The 24,486-nt window shown below is 41.5% G+C and overlaps 1 protein-coding gene across 1 annotated transcript in view; it reads right to left on the bottom strand.

The window, feature by feature from the left end:
* Nucleotides 1–19,146, bottom strand: part of HCRTR2 (hypocretin receptor 2) — a 40,793-nt gene extending 21,647 nt beyond the window's left edge. The window contains exon 1 of the mRNA XM_054992880.1: nt 18,918–19,146. Within this exon, the coding sequence (XP_054848855.1) occupies nt 18,918–19,146 (229 nt within the window). The remainder of the gene's footprint in view (nt 1–18,917) is intronic.
* Nucleotides 19,147–24,486: the final 5,340 nt, after the last annotated feature.

Here is a 24,486-nt window from a genome sequence, read left to right as displayed (position 1 = left end):
TCTCTGTCTGTGGTGCTTATCCTAGTGTGTGAAAGAGCAGAGCCTCTTATGATAATTGGTGGGTGGGTTCATAGGGGAATCATGACTCCAAAAGATAAGATTTTCAGCTCTCATGCTCAAAAGGAGTCCTGGAGACCAGAAGGATAGTTACTATAAAAGTCCTGTATTGCCCAAACTGTTTTGGTCTCGCCATAAAGTCATCAAAGAGAAGAGGTCTGGTAGCGAATGCAGTTCTACGAATTCAAAACAGCAACTTACTACAGCTTCTTACACTTTCAGTCCAAAAAGTTCTAGACATAGAGATCTGAAATAAAAATGATCTGTAAAATCATTTGGTTGTTTAGATTGTGTTTTGTTTTTACAATAACAACAAATAAATCTGATTGAAAATTTGAGTAGAAGTATTTTATTGTAAGCAACCCTTCAGTTATGCACAACTGCAGCTACTTCAGTACGTGGACCAAAGTGGCTGCAATTTGTTTGTTTGGCCACAGTGTGTCAGTGGATGCTGGAAAATGGCAAGAAATCCTCATTCAACTTCTTTTCATCCCCAGTACTACTCTGGTAATTGTTTTTGCCTCTAGCCAAGTTTTTCCAACAGGGAAAGAGATTTGCCAAGGACGTGTCTGCCTTTCCATGCAAAACCAGCCACCTGCCAACTTCAGCTGCTGGGTGGCATTTTCTGTTTCCAGGGCAAGAAAAGCATCTATCAAAATTGTCGCTGCATCCCTCCCCCTCGCCTTTCATAATTGGAAAGAAAGGCATTCTGAGGCAGAGGCCAGGGAGCAGTTGCACAGCACAAGTACCTGTGTGACTAATGGAAGGAGGGCTCAAGATTTGCTGGTGGCCCTCCTGAGATGCCCTTGCTAAGATTCCGAGAAGCTCAGGAACTGAATGTTTGTTTAAAACCACCACCACCCCTCTCTCATATCACTTGGTATCCATGGCGTTTTTTACACAGATAGGCAGATCTGTATATAATATTTTTAAAAGCCCTCTGTATTTGACACCACAACTTACTACAACAATATGTTAAGATATTGGACAGGATCCTGGGACTTCCTCCTGCCCATTCTTCCTCAGCCAAAGGCTTTTCTTCATCAGATGATGCCTCTCCGTGTCAGAAGAAGTCACTGACCACTGGAGGAAGTCTTTCTCCTTTGAAAGGAGACTTTGCAAGAATCATAGGATACAGTTTGGTAGAAGGGAGTCAGAGGATCCAACCTTTTATGTCTCAAAATCAGAAAGAAAAAATAGTATTATTTTTTCAGCAGCTGAGCGGGAAGGGTGGAAGGCTGCAGCAGCTCAGCTGCAGGCCAGGTGTGGCAGGCGGCCGGGGCAGCACGCAGGCAGCTTCCCAACCCTCCCGCTCAGCCACCAGCACAGCTGTCACCAGCTCCGTGGCTTGTGCCCCTGCCCCCAGTCAGCGCTCGAGGCAGCTGCCAGCACCGCCTCCATGAATGCACCGGCCCTGTTATCACCCAATCCAGGGAGTCAGCCAAGCTACTAGCATGCTAGTAGTGCGGGACTCTAATCTTGAGAACCGGGTTTGTTTCCCCACTCCTCCACTTGAAGCCAAGGGTGACCTTGGGTCAGTCACAGCTTCTAGGAGCTCTCTCAGCCCCACCGACCTCACAGGGTGATTGCTGTTGTGGGGATAATAATGACATACTTTGTAAATGGCTCTGAGTGGGTGTTAAGTCATCCTGAAGGGTGGTATGTAAATTGAATGTTATTATGTTATTATAATATATATATTATCTCAGACACTGAAACAAAGTCTTTTTGTCAGTGTTATCATGGCCTATGCATTGCCTGCAGAAGATCATACACTTTCTGCCACACATACCCTTTAAAAAGGATCTGCTCAAAGAGCATTGTAGTTATTATGGCTACATGGTTGTGCTTTACATGGATTCAGATCAGAAACTTATCTGGGTAGTGACAGTCTTTATGTGGTGAAGGCCCAGATTTGTGGCTCTCCCTTTTACCACATTTCTAATGTAATGTGATTCATGGGCACTCCAGGTAAATTCCCATACTCAAAATAGTCTGATTCATACTATTCTCCCCATTTGTTTCAAGGGGGAAGAATCTCACAAATGGGTCACTGACGTATTAGGAATCTTCATGTGGAGTGAGTACATCATGTTATATTATGTGTATGACCAACAGGAGGGGTACAAGCCAATCCTTCCAACATATGAAGACTGTAACCATATAGGTAAGTGGAAATCAGGTCCCACATGACTACTATAAACCACAGAGAAAATCTTAAAGTCCAACAAGATTTCCAGGGTACAAACTTCCAAGAGTTTCCCTTAATATCTAAAATAGGGAGCTTTGACTCTCAGATGCTTATAATGTGGAAATCTTGTTAATCTTTAAGGTGCTACTGGACTTGAATCTTCAACTGCAGCTCAACACAGTCAGAAAATTTTGTGATCTGCCAATGTTCCCTCTAAGCTTTGCAGTGTTGTGAGCTAAAAATCTACTTTGTGAGCTGAAACAACAACTTTCATTAAAGTTTTGAGTGCACCTCCTTTTAAAAAAAACCTACAATCAAATTGTTTTGGTTACAATAAAAACAATTTAACAATAAAAGCTATTAGGTGAAAGGGACAAAAAAACCAGAGTATATTTCTGTATAAAAATAGATATGTCCATGCTAGGGGATCCTAGTGATTTCGGGATGCACGGGTCAGGCCAGACCCAATCACTCAGCTCTGCTCTGTTCCCCAGCTAGAGAGCCAGCAGTGGCTCGAGGCGCTCTCTGGCACCACCCTGGGGGCCCAACCAGCCACAACCAGGAAGGGAGGAGAGAAGTGGGATGAGGCTCCATCCCTATAGGGCCCGCCTGCAGATGCTGGCTGAGTGGGAGGCTGGGGTCACCTGAGGGTTAGTATCTGTGAGCTACATCTGAGAAACTGTGAGCAGAGAAGTCAGAATCTGTGAGCAATTGCTCACATGCTCACATTAGCGGGAACACTGGATCTGACCCATTTACTCAATATAACTTTGCCCCATTTTATTTCAAATGGCAGAATAGCTGTCCTTTCAACCAGCATGGGAGAGAATTGTCATTTTTTGTAAGAGAATATGTAAACAAAATTGCATCTCTGGGACAAATTTGTTCTTGAATACTAGACAGCCAATAAACTCCAGCAGCCACTGGGTGTAACAATCCTGAGCAACTCAGATGCAGATGTCTGAAACCCATGACGGATGTTCCAAGAGAAGAGCACATGTGTGACAGCTTTGTGTAATGTTTACAGCTGTGGGATCCTGGCAATAAATCCAAATCTTACAACACACATGTACACGCACGCTGCAAATTCAGTATAGATTCCCTTGTTTTCTTTTACAAAAAGCTGTCTGTGGAGAGAACCGAACTTTTCCAGCTGAGGCAAAAGATGGCTTAGCCAATCCAAATCACGGCCAGGGGTAGTGGGCCTCTGTCTCACCTTTTGGAGCCACCACATTGCCTGTATTATGCTCCTTTGTCTTTTCTGCAGCATGGCAGATGGCTCCTGCAGTCTCCCCTGCTGTACATGCAATTTTGGCTGTAAACCTGACTCAGACAGCCAGTGTTTCTGATCTCTTACTGCCAGAATTTATAGCTTCCAGGATTTGTTTATATAAATTAAAAGAGCAAGCTGGAAATGTCTTTTGGATGGTTGTTATTTTTTAAAAAACACTGAAGTTATACAAGGCAATGAGAGTACAAAATGCATGCTCATTCAGTGATATCCAAACTCAGATGGTTTCTGGGTACCTTTGAGTGACAGCAAGTTTGGCCATGGGACTAAGGGCTCAGCCTCTGCAGGTGTGCAGTGCTTTTCAGCCTAGGTGTGGTGGGTTTTCTCCTGACCCAGCCAAGGGTCCAGACTGCTTCACATTGCTGCCACCACCTGGAGTTTCAGGTACTTAAAAAAAAGAAACACTTTCCCCCTGGTGCTTATGGTGACCAGACACCTTCTATAATCTCCCTCTATAAGGAGGAAAGAAAGCTGATATTAATAAGGGAACAACTTGAAAGATGGGCAAAAGGTGATGGCATAACTCTTATTCAAAAGGTAAAAGATATTTATTATAAAAGGAATTCAGATGGGTCACCCTGCTGGCTTCCTATCAGTTACCGAGCCCAATTAAAGGTATTAGTTATCACCTACAAAGCTCTTCACAGCCTTGGCCCATCATATCTACGGGACTGCCTCTCTCCCTATATTCTACCATGGCAGCTTCACTCATCTGAACAAGGCCTTCTGCAGGTGTTACCTGCATGTGGACAAAATCAACAGCTGCCTGCACATGGGCATTCTGGGTGGTCCCCCCCCCCCACTTTACAGAATGTTCTACCTGAGGCAATTAGGAAAGCTCTCACTCCCCTGGCCTTCCATAAATGATGCAAAACTGAATTCTTCAAGAGGGCTTTTTGCTCAGATAGGAGGGCCGTACTGCAAGGAAAGGGTCTCAAGAGATCCATCAGTAAAGAAATAGGCAATCCATCAGCAAAGGGATAAGGGGGGACCCCAAACTTCACTACCATTGCTGTAAACAGTGAGGGACAGTGAGACTTCACTACTATTGCTGTAAGTATGATCCTACTGGGTAGTTCCTAAGTGGTCTAATACAGCCGTCACAGAACTTGCTTATGTTCCGTTCTACTGTTGTTAAATCTTTTAAATCTTTCTTTTCTTTCTCTCCTTTTTAAATCTTGCAAAATTGCATGTATATATACCCATTACATGTCTTTGATAGTGTTTGTACTGACTCACACTGTGTAATCTGCCTTGAGTCTTAGTATCTGAAAAAGTGAGCTGTGACTCTGGCGGGTCCTGTGGGTCCTGTGAAAGTGAGCCCCGGGATTTTGCAGTTTTATTTATTTGTGCATGCTCTGTTTTTTAAGTGGCTCATCATACTCAACATTTGAGACCAGGAATACATTCCTTCCAGCACAGGTTCTGCTCATTCCAATAAGACACAGCAAAGGTGAATTTCCTTATTTTGTTAAAAAGAAAGCTCAGTAAAAATTACGCACAAAATCCCCCCAAATGTTAACAAATTCAATAGTCATTCAGCTACTGAGAAAATCACAGAGAACACCCCACCAAGAGCCTGCAGGGCTCCTAACAGAGATGCATGGAAAGAATTTCTCTCTATTGCTATGGATAGAAGTTAGCCGGAAGGTGAATAGTTATAAAACTTGCTGATTGACAGCATGATACATTCTAATCACAATGGAGCTCACATTCAACAGACAATACAGAGGTAACAGGTCTCACATCAAGAGAATGGTCACAACTTCATTGTTGTACAGGATTCAGGGTCCACACTAAATTAAACTGAAGATCATTGAAATGCACTAGCAATTAGGAAACAATGGCAATTAGCTGTAAACCCAGCTGAATAATATCCTTTTCTTGCTCGAGTGTTGTAGGTGGTTCAGGCCAACCATATAAGAAAGCAGAGTACTCAGTGGCTGTTAATAATGAAAAAGCAGGGGTGAATTAAGCCACACAAATGTTAGGACAACAGCTGAGATCACTGCAATTTGCAAATTGAGGACAGTGGAGCTTTTTGTCAAAGCAACCTTTGTGGCTTCTTTAACATGCGGATAATAGTGGGTGGGTGGGCCCCTGCTCTCATTTGCTAGTGTCCACTATGGCTTCAAAGAACAAAGTGCTAGAGAACACTGGCTCTGATTGCTTATGTCTGGTGGATCTTGGCATATGTTAGCCCTAAACAAAATAATTGTATGCAATGTGGCAAAAGGAGAAATGATGAACTGATTGCAGATAAACTTCTGTCTGGTCTCAATGTTAGCAAGATGCTGTACTCAAGAGCATCATTCCCACAAGGGATAGCACAAGGCTAGAGAGCCAATGCATCAAGTGACAAAAAGTTCTAAGCTCAGATTGCCGATGTTTGTCCTTGACATATTTATTTGCAATGTTTGGCCTTGATGCATGAGCAGTCTTGCACCTTGGGGAAGAAGGAAACAAAGGCCTGCTTCTAGACAACTAAAAGGCTGTGGGAAAGAGATTTGCTTTACTTACAAGATGGTATCACCACTACACACCAAAATCACACACACACACACACACATACTATATAACCAATGGCTTTCTTTGGAATATATATACACAGTGCTTTCCATATAATGGTTTATCATGCAGTCATCTGTTAGTAGAATCATTGTACAGGATAGAAAATCCTGAAAGGAATAGTCACATGGATTGTGGTTCTCCAACAATCCCTAAAGAATGCCCCTACACTGGCTACATGGCTGGGGTACATGTAGCCTTCTCCTCTCATTGCAGTTCTATGAGAATATTTATACTGGAGAAATTCAGGTGGGTAGATGTGTTGGTCTGTAGTAGAAAAGCAAGGTTTGGGCAAGAACGAATACTATGTAGATTCCCAGGGTATGAGCTTTCAAGTGCCAAAGCTTCCCTTGTCAGATACAGGGAATGGAAAAAGGTAGAAATCTTTATAATCCAGGCAGACAGTGGGAGGGATATTGCTAATTAGAGTGTCAGGAAGCTAGCTATAATACATGTCGTAATTAGCTTGATAGAGCATGGGTGTGAAGTGCAGGAAATTAGCATCTGTAATGAGGGAAAAATCATCTGTCTCGATTCAACCCAGAGGAATCCATTGTTCCAAATTTGCAAATAAACTCGATTTCAGCAATCTTGCTTTGTAATTTTCCTTTGACATTTCTCTGCTTAAGAAGTGCTGTTCTCAGAAGAGCAAGATTCAGGTCCAGCAGAACCTTAAAGACTAATGAGATTTCTAGGGTGTACCAGATAAAGTTATGCAGTAAATGCACAGGAGCCTCATTTGTTGGGATTGGCCACTTTACTGTTAGTTTGAAAATACTACAGAAAGGTTCAGGTACTTCTGACTGCTCTGAAGAGTTCACTGTTCCAATTAATTCTTAGATCTAAAAAGCTACCTGTAAACTGATTTGAGGCCTGATGTGCATGTTGTTAAGCTGAATGAATACTTTCGCTGATCAATGATCCAGAGGAATTAGCCGTGTTAGTCTGCAGTAGTAAAATAGTAGAGTCCAGTAGCACTCTTAAGACTAACCAACTTTACTGTAGCATAAACTAGACAACTAGATGCATCTGATGAAGAGAACTGTGGTTCTCGAAAGCTTATGCTACAATAAAGTTGATTAGTCTTAAAGGTGCTGCTGGACTCTTTACTATTTAGCTGATCAATGAATTTCCTAGTTAGAAATGGGACATTGTCCCTCTGAGGCCTCTGTATCAACCCTGCCCCCCTTGCTGGATACTCTACCACGGCGGGAAGCTGCAGCTGTGACACCATTGGTTGGAACTAACACCAAGTTCTAGATCTGCCACAAAAGAAAGAGGTGCCAAGTTTCACATACCCAAGAGATCCCAACTCAACTAAACTTAAAGAAGAAAAGATAACCTTAGTAAAGTGAGATTCTAGATGCCCTATAGCTAAAATAATGTAAATAAAGTGAGCTTCAGTGGAAGGGGAAAACTGGCAAAAATCACAACCCCTTCTTAAGAAAACTTAAGTCTCATAAGTTTGTGGACTATGAGATTGGATGCATATTAATAGCAATATTAATACCAATACTTGACCTCATTGCAGGTTTTGCTCTGTTCATTGAAGCCTGGGAAGCCATAAAAGTGTACTTAGATAATAGAAAGATAATATATGTATCTGTGTATACATATCTGTGTATACATCTGTGTATACATACAACTGATATTTTATATCAATTGATATAAACGAAAATAACTGAAATGAAAATAACTGGATTTTCTAATCCTATGTTTATTCTCTAGAACATATATAGGAACATATATAGAACATATATAGGAAATATCTTGAGAGCATTTATTTTTACTGAGAGTATTTTGAAATTATTCAGAATATTATTCTGTATATCACCAATCCACTTTTAAAAATGTTAATGTAAAAACTAAAGATGTCTTGAATACTGGTATAAGGTCACTTCCAGGTGCTTCTACTGCAAGGATACTTATGTAGTCCTTTTTGCTTCATTAGCGATCATCTGAAAGAACAACTGAGATTCTGTATGTAGCAGATATTAAATTCTAACAGATTCAATTAAATGGAGGAGAACAGAGATGATACAAAGAGACTGCATTGACAAAAAAATTAGCATCCACAATGGATTCGCATCTCTGATTGCTCTGCGCAGGGCAGATAGGGATATTTATGGATATTGTCATCCTTGCTGTAAGTCCTGAAAAGCCCCACTTCAGTTTCACTTCTCCCATGTGTAAATCAAACTGTGATTCTTTCTTCTCTGGACATTTCCTGTTTCCTAACACCCACGTAATTTTTATAATAAGTAAGTCAGATTTTGTATCAAAATAAATCAAAACAAATTTGTATCAAAACAAATCAGCCCTATATATGATATATAATGTATATCTGTATTGTACATATAAATTGCATATCAACAATACAGCACACATACAAAATACAAACCATACTACAGAAGTAACCACAAAAAACAAAGAACCCAAACCAGTGACAAAACCATCAGCAAACACAAAAGGGAACATTCATCTACTGTCACCCAGCAGCCACCTGCGGGTGTTGGATTCAGCTTGGCTGGTCCCTGCAGTGGCTGTAAATGTATGATAAGAATTTCTCTCACATGCAGAGATGTTTTATCTTTTGCCTGAAGAACACTTGATGCCTTTCCAAGAAAGAGAAAATACCAGCTGAGCTGTTTAGAACCCCATTCTTCTTTTGTCCATTTGAGAAACTCTTGGCCGAAAGAATATTTATTATCTGGTTACAAATGCCAGATGAAACTATGATAGCACAAAGCCAATGGAGAAATTGTTTAGAGTAGAGGAAAACATCACAAAAGACCAACAATTTCTATAATTTCAGTATTAAAGTCACCCTTTTTACAAATAGAGTGTTTTAGTATTAATCAAAAATACCTTTTTTACAGATTGGTTGCCTATTAGGCAACAATTGAGCAGGTGTATTTTCCTTCCTTACTGCGTCACCATGTTGAGAAAGCTCTGCAAAAGTTTTGCTGATGTGAAGAAAAGCTATTTAGCCATCCAAAGAAATAGGCCAGTTAACCACACAAGAAAATCGGTAGCATGTTTTAAAAATCAAAGTGCTGGGAAATGCGATGGAGTAAGGTAATTTAATAATCTGTTCCAAAAAGTCACACTACGTCCTATCAAGTAAAGCTAAACCTACACAGAACAAGATCTCTCATCTTTTTTTTTTAACTTCCATGAGATTTAAGCATCTGTCCCCTCTGTCCATTACCATTACTCATATTAAGAATTCTAAAGGGAATATTGAAAATACAATCTCTCAGTGCTGTTTCACACTTGTGGCCTTGTGGCCCAAGAGGCTGCCCTGATGTCTTTTCAATCTACACAGGGCTGCCCTTGAAGCTGGCCCAGAAATTACAACTGGTCCAGAAGGAAGCAGTGTGGGTACTTATGGGTACCCAATAACAACACACATTCAGCCAGTGCTTTGCCAGCTGCACTGGCTCCAAGTTGAGTACCGGATCCATTTCAAGGTTATGGTATGAACCTTTAAGGCCCTTTATGATCTGGGACCAATGTACCTGCGGGACTGTCTCTCTTGATACATCCCTCAAACAGTGTTTCATCTGAAGATCAGAATTTATTTGTGATTCCTGGCCCAAAGTATGTCCTTCAGTTCTTAACCAGAACCAGGGCCTTTCAGCCCTGGTGCCTGCCTGATGGAACTCTCTGCCTGGTGACATTTGCACTCTGCGGGACTTAATATGGTTCTGCAGGGCGTGTAAAACAGAGATGTTCCGCCGAGCTTCTGGTTGAGAACAGCAACAGGTACCATTTAGAGATGGGCATGAATCGAATTACAACCCAAAAAAACGCATGAACCAGGCCGGTTCATGGTTCGCAAACCAGTGGTTCATGGAAGCTCGTTTCCACAGACTTCCACGAACTGGTTTACTGGTTCGTTTGGATCCCCCCTTGCCACCTCCCAGCTGATATTTTAAAGGGGCCGGCTGCTTGCAAGCCGCAGGGCCCTTTAAACTGTCCAAACCCCAGTCCCCATCCCCATCCCCACACTTACCTTGCCCTGCACGCCTGTGGCGTCCTCCCCCTCCTCCTGCGAAGGGCGGGAATGCCGTTTTTGGCCTCTTCTGCTGCTGCATGGGCCTGCAGGGTGGTGGAGGAGGCCAAAAATGGTCTTCCTGCCCCTTCCTGCCATGGCCACCATTTGAGGGGTGGGAAGGCTGTTTCCAGCATCCTCCACCACTCTGTGGGCCCACGCAGCAGCAGAAGAGGCCAAAAATGGCCTTCCTGCCCCACGCGGGAGGAGGCGGAGGATGCCGCTGGCCTGTAGGGCAAGGTAAGTGTGGGGCTGGGGGCTGGGGCTGGGGCTGGGGTTTGGGCAGTTTAAAGGGCCCTGCCGCTTGCAAGGCAGGAAAGGGCCCTTTAAACTGTCAAATGCCTCTTTCTCTGCCACTGCTAAGAGGCCGGAAAGGGGCATTTAAACCCCACGAACCATGAACCATGAACTTGTTCATAAACTGTCCCCAGTTTGTGCCAGTTCGTGGTTTGTGACAATCCATGAACCACGAACCTCATGGTTCGGTTTTTTTGTGGTTCGTGCCTGTCTCTAGTACCATTATATCCAATACTATTAGATATTTTGGATATATTCTTCCCTTATAAAGGGATTAATATATACTTAGTGCCATCATTGCACTATTTTAATGGTTCTTATCTTGTTTGTTTGATTGAGTTAATTTATTGAGTTAATTTATATTTATATGTTAATTATGTAAACTAAACGATAAGTTAGAATGTATTTGAATGTTGTACACTGTCCTGAGCCTGGTTAAGGGGAGGGCAGTTTAGAAATCAAGTAAGTAAGTAAGTAAGTAAGTAAGTAAGTAAGTAAGTAAGTAAGTAAGTAAGTAAGTTAAGTAAGTAAGTAAGTAAGTAAAGTGCTTCAAAATTCATTCCTAGGTGTGTGCAGGCCCAATGCAAATCAGGACAACTGCCCATGAGGAGAATGAGTTTAATCTCATTTCACAACCTAAATTGCCCCCAGGGAACTGTTATTTGCCTGTTGGTGAAATTTACATGTACTGAAGGCTACAGGCTATTTGCCTGTTGGTGAAATTTACATGTACATAAGCTTCTCCAATGGGACAAACATTGGTTCCTCAGAGCCATTTTGAGCTGGGAAAATGGGATGAAGGAAAAGGCGTTTAAGTCCCTTTCCTCACACACAATGGCTCTCATCTAAATGAGGCCATCACACACCTAGGAATTCCGCTTCAAGCACAGAACTGTCAGAGCACATCTGAATGAAAGTCCTCAAGATGGCTATGTGGGAAAAACTGTGTAAAGCATGGCTCTGCCCTTACTATTTTAAACTTTCAACTAAATAATAATTTAACATTTTTCTCTTATGAAAAATATGCTTGATCACTTCCTAGTCTTTTCTGATTTTTTTTTGTTATGCATTGAAATACTAAAAGTGACTTTGTGTGGAAAGGCTCCTTCACACAAAGACAGCACAGAGCTTCCTGGAGTCCCATTGAGAACACAGAAAAAGCCACTTGACTTTCTCCATTGTTTGGGTATCTTCATGTCTTTATATTTAATAAATACATAGAACTGTGGAAATATATTGACAAATATATTAACACCAGGGCTTTTTTTCTGGGAAAAGAGGTGGTGGAACTCAGTGGGTTGCCCTTGGAGAACATGGTCACATGGCTGGTGGCCCCGCCCCCTGATCTCCAGACAGAAGGGAGTTTAGATTGCCCTCCGCGCCACCGAGCGGCGCGGAGGGCAATCTAAACTCCCTTCTGTCTGGAGATCAGGGGGCAGGGCCACCAGCCATGTGACCATTTTCAAGAGGTTCCGGAACTCCTTTCCACCGTGTTCCTGCTGAAAAAAAGCTCTGATTAACACTGAGGTACATATACCAGAGCCTCTGCATATTCATCCGAACATAGATCAGTCTATGCTGTTTTCAAATAAATTCATTATGACGAAATAAGAAAGCATTTTTCATTGTCCTGCATAAAAACAACAATGAATCCAGGGTGTGGTGTTTTTAGGTTTATATACACATCCACCCAACCTTTACTCCAGGTTTTCTCAAAATATATATATATATATATATAAAAGCAGGCTCTGATATACATAAAAGCAGAACTGTCTCAAACTGACCCATTGGTTCATAGGGTTATGTTTAGGTTTATATAAATGTAAATATTCTTTGGCAGCAGCTGAGACACTATAACATATAGTTGTACATATAGCCAATAACTGATAATGTTACATGAACAAATTTAACAATAGTTACAAACCTCTGATTACCTTTAACTCTTCCAGCCCACAATATCCCTCTCTCCCTCTCTCATATTCTGCGGGTAATACTGAGGGAGCCACGGGCCAGCCAAAGTCACCACCAGTATTCATAAAATCCTCACAGCCTTTTCTTCTCTGGTGCCATATTTGGGCAGTTTTCAATATTAAGCTAAGCCTTTTTTTAAAAAATACCCCAAACCCAGCTGGCTTTTAATTGATTAGTAGATTGTTTTCAGTTTTAGTCCTTTATTTAAAAGGGGAAAATCAATTGATGAGTCAGAAAGCAACTTCCTTTGAATATTAAGTGTTTGTGTATTTTACCCTTCTCTTTCTGTCTTTTAGCTGCACAAAAACCTAGGGAGGTTTGTTATGCTGAGAGAAAGCAACTGGCCCAGACTACCTTCTGCATCTTTTTAATGAGTGAGGATTTGACACTGGGTCCCGCTGAAATGTGTGAAACTCTTTCCTCTATAGCACACTGGCTCTTTAAAAATGGTTATACAATTTCTTGGAGAAAAGATCTTTCAAAATCTACTAGCTAGTTACCACAAAAAAATGAATTTATTGTTGGAGAAGCACTATAGCTCTGAATGCCAGATTATCAGGATCAAAGAATGGAGACTGCTATTCCATTTGCTCCCTACTTCTGAGAGCCATGCTACAAGTGATGCCTGACACAGGTTGGACACTTGCCAACTTCCCTCAAGTTTTGATGGGAAATGTAGGCATCCTGGTTTTGAAGCTGTAATGGAGAGCCAAGCTGTAAAACCAGGACGCCTACATTTCCCATCAAAACTTGAGGGAAGTTGGCAAGTGTCCAACCTGTGTCAGGCGTCACTTGTAGCTTGGCTCTCAGATACATCTGTGTGGCCTCTCCTGGAAATATACTACCAGACCTGTAGCATCCTTATGAGACTGAATATAGGGGACTAGCACTCAAATAGCATAGCCAGCATTACAGTAGCCAATTCTGAAAGGGTCCGACTCATGTACATAGCAACTTTTTTTTGGTGATAGTTGTTGCACATTCAGGGTATTTCTATGGAAGAAAATATATTTTTTCTTGAGAAACTATACAAATCTTCAAAAATAAAGAAGACTACACAGGTAAAATATATTTTATGAAAACAGCCAGAATGATAGCTTGACAGATGTATGATTTTGTGATATTTTGGTGTTATTTTTTTTTAATATAAAATCTGTGTTTCCCGTTGGGAGGTCTAGTCATATAGTGTGTAGAATGATGGAATGAAGGAATATAATACACACAGAAGAAATCATCAATACGATCTGGATATTTGTGCTTTGTCTTTACATACTATGAGAATAATATTTAATTTTGGGAGATTATTTTAATGTTTTCTACAAGTTGGTAATTCTACCAGCTGACAAGCAGATGTTTCTGAAACCTGATCAGCATAGCATGGCGGGGGCAGCCAGATCCTGTTTTTTTGTCCCCTGAAACTGGCATCTTATACATTAAGGTTCCTTCTATCATGTATAATATATAGTAGCCTTGTGCTCCAGAATTTGCTTAATTATTGGCGAATGAAAAGCCACCTCGCTGAAGATCATTCTCTTCTTGCAGTAATGAATTGTACGTGACATCTTGAATGAAGAACTTTCTTTTGTATGTCCTAAATCTACTGCAAATCATCCTCAGTGGATTACTCCTATGACCACAGAGTCCATCATCATCATTAGTTCTGCTCTGTTATCATGAGACAGAAGTAAATGTGTTTGGGTCATCTCAGGCCACACCAGGGCTTTCTTTCAGCTGGAGCATGGTGGAACGGAGTTCCGGAACCTCTTGAAAATGGTCACATGGCTGGTGGCCCCGACCCCTGATCTCCAGACAGAGGGGTGTTTAGATTGCCCTCTGCGCGGCAATCTAAATTCCCCTCTGTCTGGAGATCAGGGGGCGGGGCCACCAGCCATGTGACCATTTTCACCGAGGGCGATTTAAACTTTTAAAAACTCCCCCCCTTGTTCCAGCTGACCCAAAGTGACATCATTGGCCCTGGGAGCATGTGTGCACTTTGTGCATGCACATGTGGTACCAGGGGCATCACCTCTCACCAAGAGTTCCCCCCTGTACTGGCAACCCACTGAGTTCCACCACCTCTTTTCCCAGAAAAAAAGCCCTGGGCCACACTATTCACAATTGTATAAATTCCTACTGGTCCCCTACAATTGCCTTTTTATAAAATAAAGTCATATTTAGTTTTTCAGGAAAAGTGCTTCCTCTAGCCCCTCAACTATTAGGGTTTTTTTCGTCCCAGTGGAGACTGTGAAGTTACTCCACAGTTTATTTTTTATCCCCATCCCCACCTGTTATTTCTATGGAAGTTGCCAACACTCTATCCAGATTTTGGTTTCAAATGATCTCATCTTATTAACAAAGCAAAACCAATGATGTAATATATAGTTCTTCTAGATCTGTGTTTCAGAAAACTCTGCAAACTGAATGTATCACATAAAGTAATGGTATTAATTTACTCTGCCCTAATTAGTCCTCATTTGGAATACTCTGTTCAGTTTTGGGCACCACAGTTTAATAAGGATGTTATAAGCTGGGATGTGCCCAAAGGATAGCTACAAAGATGGTGAGGATGGAGTCTGGAGACTAGATCCTATGAGGAAGATTTGAAGGAGTTGGGTATGTATAGCCTGGAGAGGAGATGACTGAGAGGTGATATGACAGCCATCTTCAAGTATTTGAAAGACAATGGAGCAGAGTTGTTCTCTGTTGCTCCACAGGGTTGGACAAGAATCAATGGGTTAAAATTAAACCCAAATGTTTTTTGGCTAAATATTAGGAAGAACCTCTTTACAGAGTGGTTCTTCAGTGAAAGTGGTTTCCTCAGAAGGTGGCAGGCTCTCCTTACTTGGAGGTTTTTAAGCAGAGGCTAGATGGCCATTTGTCAGCAATGCTGGATCTGTCACTCATTATGAATTTAGGCCAATCATTAGAGGGAAGGACAGGAAGAGTTGAGCCAGTGCTCAGCTTGTGGCCCTTTCTTATATGCTCAGGTTAATGCTGATGGTCACTTTGGGGTGAGGAAGGAATTTTCCTCCAAGCCAGGTTAGCTGGAGCTCCTGCAGGGTTTTTGGCCTTACTTTGGGCATTTAGCAAGGCTCACCAGAGGGTGGGTAGCTATGAATTTCCTGAATTGTACAGGAGGTTTTTGGACTAGATGACCTTTGGGTTATTTTCCAGGACCACAATTCAATGATTCTATATGCTGATTCTCACAACGATTTTCTTCACTGCTAAACAACGCTCTTGAGCAGTCCTGTGATATAAATTATAATGCTTTTTATTGATTTTCACATAAGCACACAAGCACATTAAGGGAATAGTTTCCACCGTACTTAAGCTATTAATATGTACTGCAGTATTCTTGCACTTGTAGAGAAATGAATAAAGGTACTAAAAGCTTGTGGCTCATGAGATAAGGGAACATGGCTTGAGGTATAAGGGAACTTGGCTTTTTTCTAACAGCCTTTCCCCCCAGAGAAAATGAACTGATGCTCAACCAAGGTCAGAATGGAATTGAGAAAATATAATGTAACAGAATAAAACTGGAGGATTCTATTCATCTTTATTTCTTCTATCTGTTTTCAGATTTTTAATCAGTTTTTTAATCTGTAACTGTTTCTATCCTCTTAGCAGTCTTTTATGAGGAACATGGTAAAAAAACTTTTTAAAGTCAAAATCCATGATGTCTACTGGATCACCTCATTCTATGTTTTTTTCTGACATCCTCTTAGAATTGTGAGGTTAGTTAAAGGCAGGTCTTCGCTTTGCAATCGTGCTATTCCTTCTTTAGCAAGTCTTGTTCTTCTAAGGCTAATAGTAAAATGGCTGTCCCATGAGTTAATCTTGAAAGCAGAAAAACCAAACTGCATGCAGTCAGTATTGGGGGGGGGGGTCATTATACATCATGGGATTTCTCAGATATGCAGAAAATATGTTAATTCAAATAAAGAAACCCAAAAAACCTCAATAATCATTATCAAAATTTGTGTCAAGCAGCTTTGAGATTGTAGAGTAGTTGCTTATTCTATAGGGCTAGATAGTTGTACCTTTGAACCTCACATTTCAGGTTATTAATTTCAGAACTGTTTGACAAGGTTGCCATTTTAATTTTTAGAAATACTGCTATTGAACCATTACACTGTTTCTCCCATAAGACAATATTCCTGTTGTCAGCTTTAATCTTCTGAAACTGAAAAGAAAAATGATGGGGCTTTGTTTCTAGTGACAACAGTAAACAGAGGGGAATACTAAGGTGCCAAATTCCAGCTGGCGGTTGAGGATCTCCGGGTATTACAACTGATATCCAGGGCATAGAAATGAGTTCCCCTGGGGAAAATGGTGGCTTTGGAGGATGGACCCTATGGCATTATACTCTGCGGAGGTCCCACCCCTTCCCAAACCCAGCCCTCTCCAGGTTCCACCCCTCCCCCCCCAAACATCCAGAAATTTCCCAAACTAGAGCTGGCAGCCCTAGGGGAATACAGATTAATGACACCTAAAGCACACAGAGACAGCTAAATAGTAAGTGCTGATCCTAAAGGAATGTTTTTAACTATGTGATTTTCAGCAGAGGTGTAGATGAGGCAGAAAAGCTCTGTAAACATAGCATTTCTGTCTCTGTTTACTTACGTTGGAGAAATATACCTGCGTGTGTGTGTTTTAGCTTGATAAGCATTATTATGCCATAACATCAGGAATATTGCCTAATGGGAGAAACAGTGCAATGGTGTAGCACCAATTCAATTTTTTAAAAAAATGATGCAGGAAGCAGTTCAAATAGAGCTTGATAACTGGCACTATGGGTTCCAAGACAGGATGCGAGCTGAATTAGTGTCTCCGTTCCACTATTCTCACAGGCCTCCAGCTTGTGCATTTGAAAATTTCAGCTTTAATAATGCTTTCAATCCATTTACTTGATGGGAAAGTGAAGCTGTAATGTCCTGGGATCAGTAATGTCCTCAGCTGGGATCTCCTGCAAGTCTTTTTTAAAATAAAAAAAGTCTTAAATTGATATATTTTATTGTTCTGGTTATTTTAGAAAGGAACAGCAAACAAAGCAATTTCAGTTGTTCCTAAAATCTCCGGTGAATTCCATCAGGCTCCACTGACTGGGTTTGTTAGTTCTGAAACTTTGCCTTTGGTCTCTGCTATTTGATATAGTCCATCAAATGTACTCCCTTCCCTCCACGGTTCATTCTATCAAATTATTGCATATAACCCCCTCAATTCTCTCTTGTAAACCTAGGCCTATTATATCAGTTTTCTCCCCCTTTCCTCTTATTCCTCCATATATGCAGTATCATACACATGCTGTGCCTCAAACACTCTTCCTTAATTTCTATGCAGCCTGAGTCACCAGTTCATAATTTCCAGTTCATTTGCCCTTAGGCTTGCTCCCAAAGTATTTTAATCCTATCTCAAGCATCCTCTCTATTCTTGAAAAGGACATAAGTTGAGAGGGAATGTTTAGTGATCATAGTATCTGTTCGCAAGATGTGAATGGTGTGAATTTAAGATGTGTTTTCCTTTCACCCTCACCACTAATTAGCTCTATGTGTACAACAGGTGGCATGCTAGAAGTATTGGAGCCAGATCACTCTATAATCTCTTTTGTGTCGGCTGCCAATGATTTCCATGAGTTGCAACTGGCACATGGATAACAGCACATCTTGTCTATTTAAATATTACATTTAAACTCTTGCCAGTTTGGCTGAGATTATCTGAAACAAAAACACCATCCTGATCCAGGCCTTTAAGAACCACCAGTATTAAAAACTGTGAAGAACAGCTGTTCGTTCTGCAAGGGGGAATTGCCATTCAGAATTCTGTCTATGTGAATGAACTACAAGGGTAACAGTCATTCACAATTCTAATGGGTAACTGTCACATGGGTAACTGTCAGTCAGAATTATAGGGATATGAATGACGCTCGAACGTTTCAGCACCCCTCTTTAGGGAGCAGTGACAAAGAATCAGTTGCCTTTCAGCAGACAGGGTTTAGTCCTAAGTAAATAAAACAATTCAACAGTTCTTGACATTTTGTTTAAAACAACATAACTTTTTCCATGAAATTTGTTTAAGGTCAGTGTTCCTTGACTGCTACTGCTGACTTGATACAAGGATTAGATCAAGGAAAAGGCTTTCTAGCACTCTAAGGATACTTGGCTTGAAAGTACTGCTTAACTGCAACTTATTTTCAAGAAAACATGTTTATGATCAGGGTGTAAATTAGAAATTCCTTAGCAGTTTCACATTCCTATATAACAATATTATCATATCCCACCAGAGAAGCGTAAGTATTGCTACACCCTCAGAATAAACAGAAATAATCAAGCCCACATGTGTCATAGGCTGCAATCTAAGATTTTTTAACATTCATAAAAAAGAAACCTCATTGTCAAACACCAGCATTGTGCTGCTGATGTTTAAATTCCATCAGTATATAACAGGTGTCAGACAGGTATTAGAAAGTATACCATGGCACTTACCCAGAATATTTCCTATGAGAGCCACAAGAAATACAATAATATATCCAACAATTAGAACCCATTCATATTCTTTGGGATGCAAATACTCTTTCCAAAGGTATCGTAGAAATTCCTCCTCATCATAATCGGCAGAAGGATTGCCAAAAGGTTCCCGAGTGTCATTGAGCTCTTTATTAAATGACCAGTTCCTGCAAGATGGGAAGGCATCCTCCCGTTGGGTTACAGACATAATTTGCTATGCTCCAGGTGTGAATTCAAAGCTTTTGGTGGAGCAAGTCTTCCTCAGTCCCATCCATGCACACTTGTATTTTGCAACACGAACAAGAAAGTAAAGAAGAAGGGCATTGGGAAAATGAGGGAAGAACAGTCAATGTCAGCAGCAACTTCTCTTCCTCGCTTTGCCTCAAGGATTCCTCCCGATGGGCAAGTCATGCAGCAGCTCCAGGAGACGGATGAAAAACTCAGAGATTGCAGTAGCACCGAAGCAAAGGCAGAAAGCAGCACATGCTTAGTGAGCTGTCAGACAGCCACGGTGAGTGCACGGCACATTCTTGCAGTGATAGGCAGATAGAGCATGCAGAAATGTTGCAAAGAGAGCGCTGCAGCTGTCACCAGTAGAGGAAATATATATATATAGTGTATGTGAGAGAGAGAGAGAGGGAGAGGGAGAGGCACAGCCAGTATATTCTGCATATATGTCTTGCGGGGTCCACTTGAGCCTTTAATAATCTACGTGGTCACTTAGAATGGTTTCAGTTAACCCTCTACATCCTTCTCTTTGTGTGCATTTTCCTTCCTTCAGCTTCCACGATAGTCCCTTAAAAGTTGTTGCAGCGAAAGCCCATAAGCTTCCGCTCTGTGTATTACGCTGTTCATGCCAGTAGGCGACTGCTCTGAAGGAAGCAACAGAACTTGCACATGACTCAGTCTCTTTACCTTTATCTTTAAGGAAGATTTCCAAACAAGCAAGTGCAGAGACAAAAATAATGGCTGCTTCCAATCCCTGAAACTCAGCCTTTCTATTTAGGGTTGGCTTGGATCCAGGATGTGCTGGTCAAAAATAAATGGACTTAGCCCAGTTGCACTTGTGTGTGATCATGTGCAACATTAGCACTTTCCTTCCTATATGTTACAGTGGCCAGAAAGTCATTGCACAATATCTTACACCAACAGAAGCACAAGTTGGTCGGGATACAATAAGTCCTATAGTGGAAGCAGCTACCATGCCTTTTTCTTGTGTTTTTGTTTGTGGACGGGCTGTTACAGATATTTTACACAGGCTCCCACCCCTTCAATCACATGTTTATATTTTTTAAAAGCTGCCCTGTGCAAATGGAAATAGTTTTTGGAAAGATGCCCTTCTCACGTATCTGAAGTTGTATATTATGTGGCTTCCCCAAACACAATCCAGAAGTTTTTTTGTTTTTTTTTAAAAAAAGGGTTTAACTAAGCAAAGCAAATAAGGTATCTACGTAAGAAATAGGAGAACAAGAATAAACGCATTACAGTTTCAGAGGTATCAAAAGATATTTGCCTATATTCTAGGAAAGCACAAAGAATGCAGTGCTATCACACATTCAAATTACAAGCACCTATAATATTTAAATAAGAGAATTAAGATTAATGATGTAGTCAGAATATAATAGATTTGCTCTTGTGCTCCTTTTTAAAGTGGAAGGCAGGTCCATTAATAGCTACAAGACAATGGGTAAATGGAATGTCCATGTTCAGAGGCAGCGCACCTCTGAATGCCAGGTGTGCAGAGGCAGCAACACAAAGACACTTCGGCCTCTGTGCTCCAGTTTATGAGCCTTCCAGAACATGAGTTTGGTCACTAAGGATGTTCGTATACAGGGGTTTTTTTCTAGGAAAAGAGGTGGTGGAACTCAGTGGGTTCCCCTAGGAGAAAATGGTCACATGGCTGGTGGCCCCGCCCCCTGATCTCCAGACAGAGGGGCGATTAGATTGCCCTCTGCGCTGCCGAGTGGCATGGAGGGCAATCTAAACTCCCCTCTGTCTGGAGATCAGGGGGCGGGGCCACCAGCCATGTAACCATTTTCAAGAGGTTCCGGAACTCCGTTCCCCCACATTCCAGCTGAAAAAAAGCCCTGTATACATTCAGGAAGTCAACTGGTATGTTCTCCAAAGAGGCTACTATCTACAATAAAGAATGTATTTATGACAAGGTAGCATGCTGCTGTCATGCATATATTCTCAAATGAAACCCAGTCCTGCCTGCAGGGAAGACCCATGTTCTGATGTATATAGGGGTGTACATTCTAGAATTCCTAGGCTAAAAATAAACAAAAAATGCTGTTTTGGGTCATTAACACAATTTACTTCAACGGTTACACGAATCTGGGATTCTTAGGCATTAATAACACCCTTCTGTGAAAATTGGACAATTTGGTAATGATTTGGCGTAGTGCCTTTAAGGGAACTTGTAGGTTATAGACGTTCAATTACCTCGGTCTGAGCGAGGTTCGTTAAATTCATATGACTCCAACAGGTGAATATCCAGGCTAATTAGCAGCAGCATCTGCAATGGGCAGTAGCTTCTTATGATATGGGTTTCTGAAAGTGAGTAAATATTTCATTGTGTATATTGGTTCTTAATTTGTGTAAAACAGTGAATGAAAATGTGGTGGCTCTTTGGTTATTACAGGTATTATTGAGGCTGAACAAAGAATTGGCTGTGAAAAAGAATTGCCGAAACGAGCACTTCAAAAGCTGGCAGGCTCGTTGCCAATCTCCCGGTCTGCGAGTTTCAGCCAAAGACATTCACACAAGTGGAACTTGTTCAAGAGTCCGAAGGAAATGCTGGATTGACTTTTGAAATGAGGACCAATATCTTTTGGCTCAGGACTGTATCTTGCAGGAAAATGAGTTTGTAACAGAACTTTGTAGGAAGAGGACTGATTAAGAGTTTGTAAACAGACACGCATTGATAGTTATGGTGTAATGATATATTTATTGGATGTTTTGGTATACATGTAATGAAACAAATAATTGATACACCTTGTAGTGTGTTGTTGGGTTCTGGGAAGTTTTCCTTAGTTTTGTTTACATTGTTCTGAACCCCGCCGCTCCCGTGTTGGTTCCATTAATAACACCCTCACCAACCCCAATTCAGTGTAGTTCTTTGAGTTCAGGTGCTTATCAACAGCAGCAACAAGCATCTTCTTCTCTGATTCTCTGGATTTCCCAGGCAGTGGCATTTCTCCCTTCCAATCAGATCTAATTGGATGAATGTTGCCCAGCCTAGGAAAGGTGGCTCCTGGTTGGCACTGGTCTTACCTGGCCAGAGAGGTGGCTCTGCTCCTGGCCAATATAAGCCAAGTGCAGGGCCCAGCAGAGCTGTGGCTTTGGCTGGCTCCCTCTTCTTCCCTCCCTCCTTTGTGGGTGCAGGGCTATTTTCTTCTCCCAGTCGCACCTCTGGAAGTAGGATGGCTAGGAGCACCTTGTTCAAGGGCCTGTAGAACTGGACTCAGACTAATTTCCTTGAAATTTGATGGAGCTTTAGTGGACGGGTAGTATTAACTCTCTTGCAACTCTCTTTGGTTGAAAAACATCTCTCTCTCTCTCTCTCTCTCTCTCTCTCTCTCTCTCTCACACACACACACACACACACACACACACACACACACACATTATTCAGCTTACACACACACACACACACGTGTGTGTGTGTGTGTGTGTGTGTGTGTAAGCTGAATAATTCTAGAATCCCAGAAAAAACCAGACCTGAATCCTAAAACAGTACCAGGGGACCCAAAAACCATTGACTAACAGTATTTATGCCCTTCCCATAACCCAAATTTTAAAATAATTCAAGAGTTTTTCCCCCGGGCACTCATCCCTAGCAGCATCCCATTTTATGCAGAAACTAGAAAATCCATGTGCGAATCAGCCCTATCTCATTGGAGTAAAATCTAAAATGAAAGAGGATTTAAAAGTGGGCTAATGCGTCTGAGGCTTACTAGCTGCAAAAGCATCCGATGAAGGAGGCAGGGGATTGAAGAACAGTCTGCATCTAAAGGTTTTCCTTTACATTCCTGTGCTTAATCAAGAAGAATGTTACCCTAACCTAATCTTGCAAAGCAATTACTATTCTAGCAAAAGGAAAAACCCACAGGGTTGGATCCAGCCAGATTTTTCACTCAATTTCACTCAGTTCTGTTCCTTGCCCCCACATTGCTTTTGAATATGCAGGTCCAGTGATCTCCAGCATAGCCTTATTGGATGGTCAAGGGGACCCTCCTCCTTTTGCATCAGCAGAAAAATTGGCTGGAGCCAACATACAGCCCTTTATCAAAACATCCTGAAATCACTTTTTCAGGCATGTGGGAACATCATTCTGGCAAATTTTCAACTTATACTGCTGCCCCCATTCCAAGAGATTAATACAATGTTCATCCCAGTAGGTTTTACGTCTTAAAGAGACACACGTTGCTCTCCAGCAGACCAGGAATAACAGAATTCTGAATCCCTAGCTGCCTCATCTCAATCCTCCTATCAGAAAAGACAGGGCTTTTTTTCAGCTGGAACGCAGTGGGACAGAGTTCCGGAACCTTTTGAAAAGGGTCACATGGCTGGTGGCCCCACCCCTGATCTCCAGACAGAGGGGCCCAAGCGGCGCAGAGGGCAATCTAAACTCCTCTCTGTCTGGAGAGCAGGGGGTGGGGCCACCAGCCATGTGACCATTTTCTTTTTTTTTTTAAGATTTTTTATTCTTTTTATTAACTACATTAACTAACAATACAAAGGAAAGGAAGGGGAACAAGGGAAGGAAAGAAAAAAAACCCAACAACAACATATAACAACTATACTACACAGAATGCTTTCCCTTCATACTACCATTATTAAAAAATTAAAGCTTTGTATAATATTGATGGAGTGGTTGACCTTACAAAAAGCAAATTACAATTCAAATTCAAATTAAGTTTTCCTCCCCCTCCTGGGTCCCGGACGCAATTCTCTCTGAGCAACCGCAGCCGCAGTGCTCGTTTCCTCCCCCCCCCCCCCAGACTTCTCCTTTTCTTCTTGCTTGGTGTCTCGCTGAAATTCCGGATTTTTGTCCTCAAAATCCCTTAGTTGATCTTCTGATAATATCTTGTAAGCTTGATCTTTGTAACTGAACCAGATACCTTCCGGGAATAGCCATTTGTACTTTATTCCACATTCCCTCAGAAGAGCTGCAAGCTTTTTATACTTAAATCGTCTTTTCCAAACTAAAAATGGGACGTCTTTCAGTATCTTGACTTTGTTACCCAAAAAGTCCAGATCCGCGTTATATGAGTTGTATAGGATAGTGTCTCGGATCCTTTTAGATGAAAAATCGATGATGATCTCGCAAGGCAGCTGACACTTCATTGCATATTTTGAAGAAGCCCGGCGGACTTCCAAAATGGCGCTTTTAACCTCTTCTTTAGTTGCCTTCGCGGGTGTCGCCAATAGTTCCAAGACCAGACCCCATAAATCCTCATTTTCCTCCTCTTTCACGTTCTGGAGGCGCAAAATTGTCTGTGTTCGTTCCACTTGTAGCCCGATCAGCTGGTTCTCCACCAGC

This window comes from Eublepharis macularius, chromosome 1 (genome assembly GCF_028583425.1).
Source record: "Eublepharis macularius isolate TG4126 chromosome 1, MPM_Emac_v1.0, whole genome shotgun sequence".
Classification (NCBI taxonomy): Eukaryota; Metazoa; Chordata; class Lepidosauria; order Squamata; family Eublepharidae; genus Eublepharis; species Eublepharis macularius.
The sequence above is the reverse complement of the archived record's forward strand: the minus strand, read 5'-3'. Positions and strand labels throughout refer to the sequence as shown.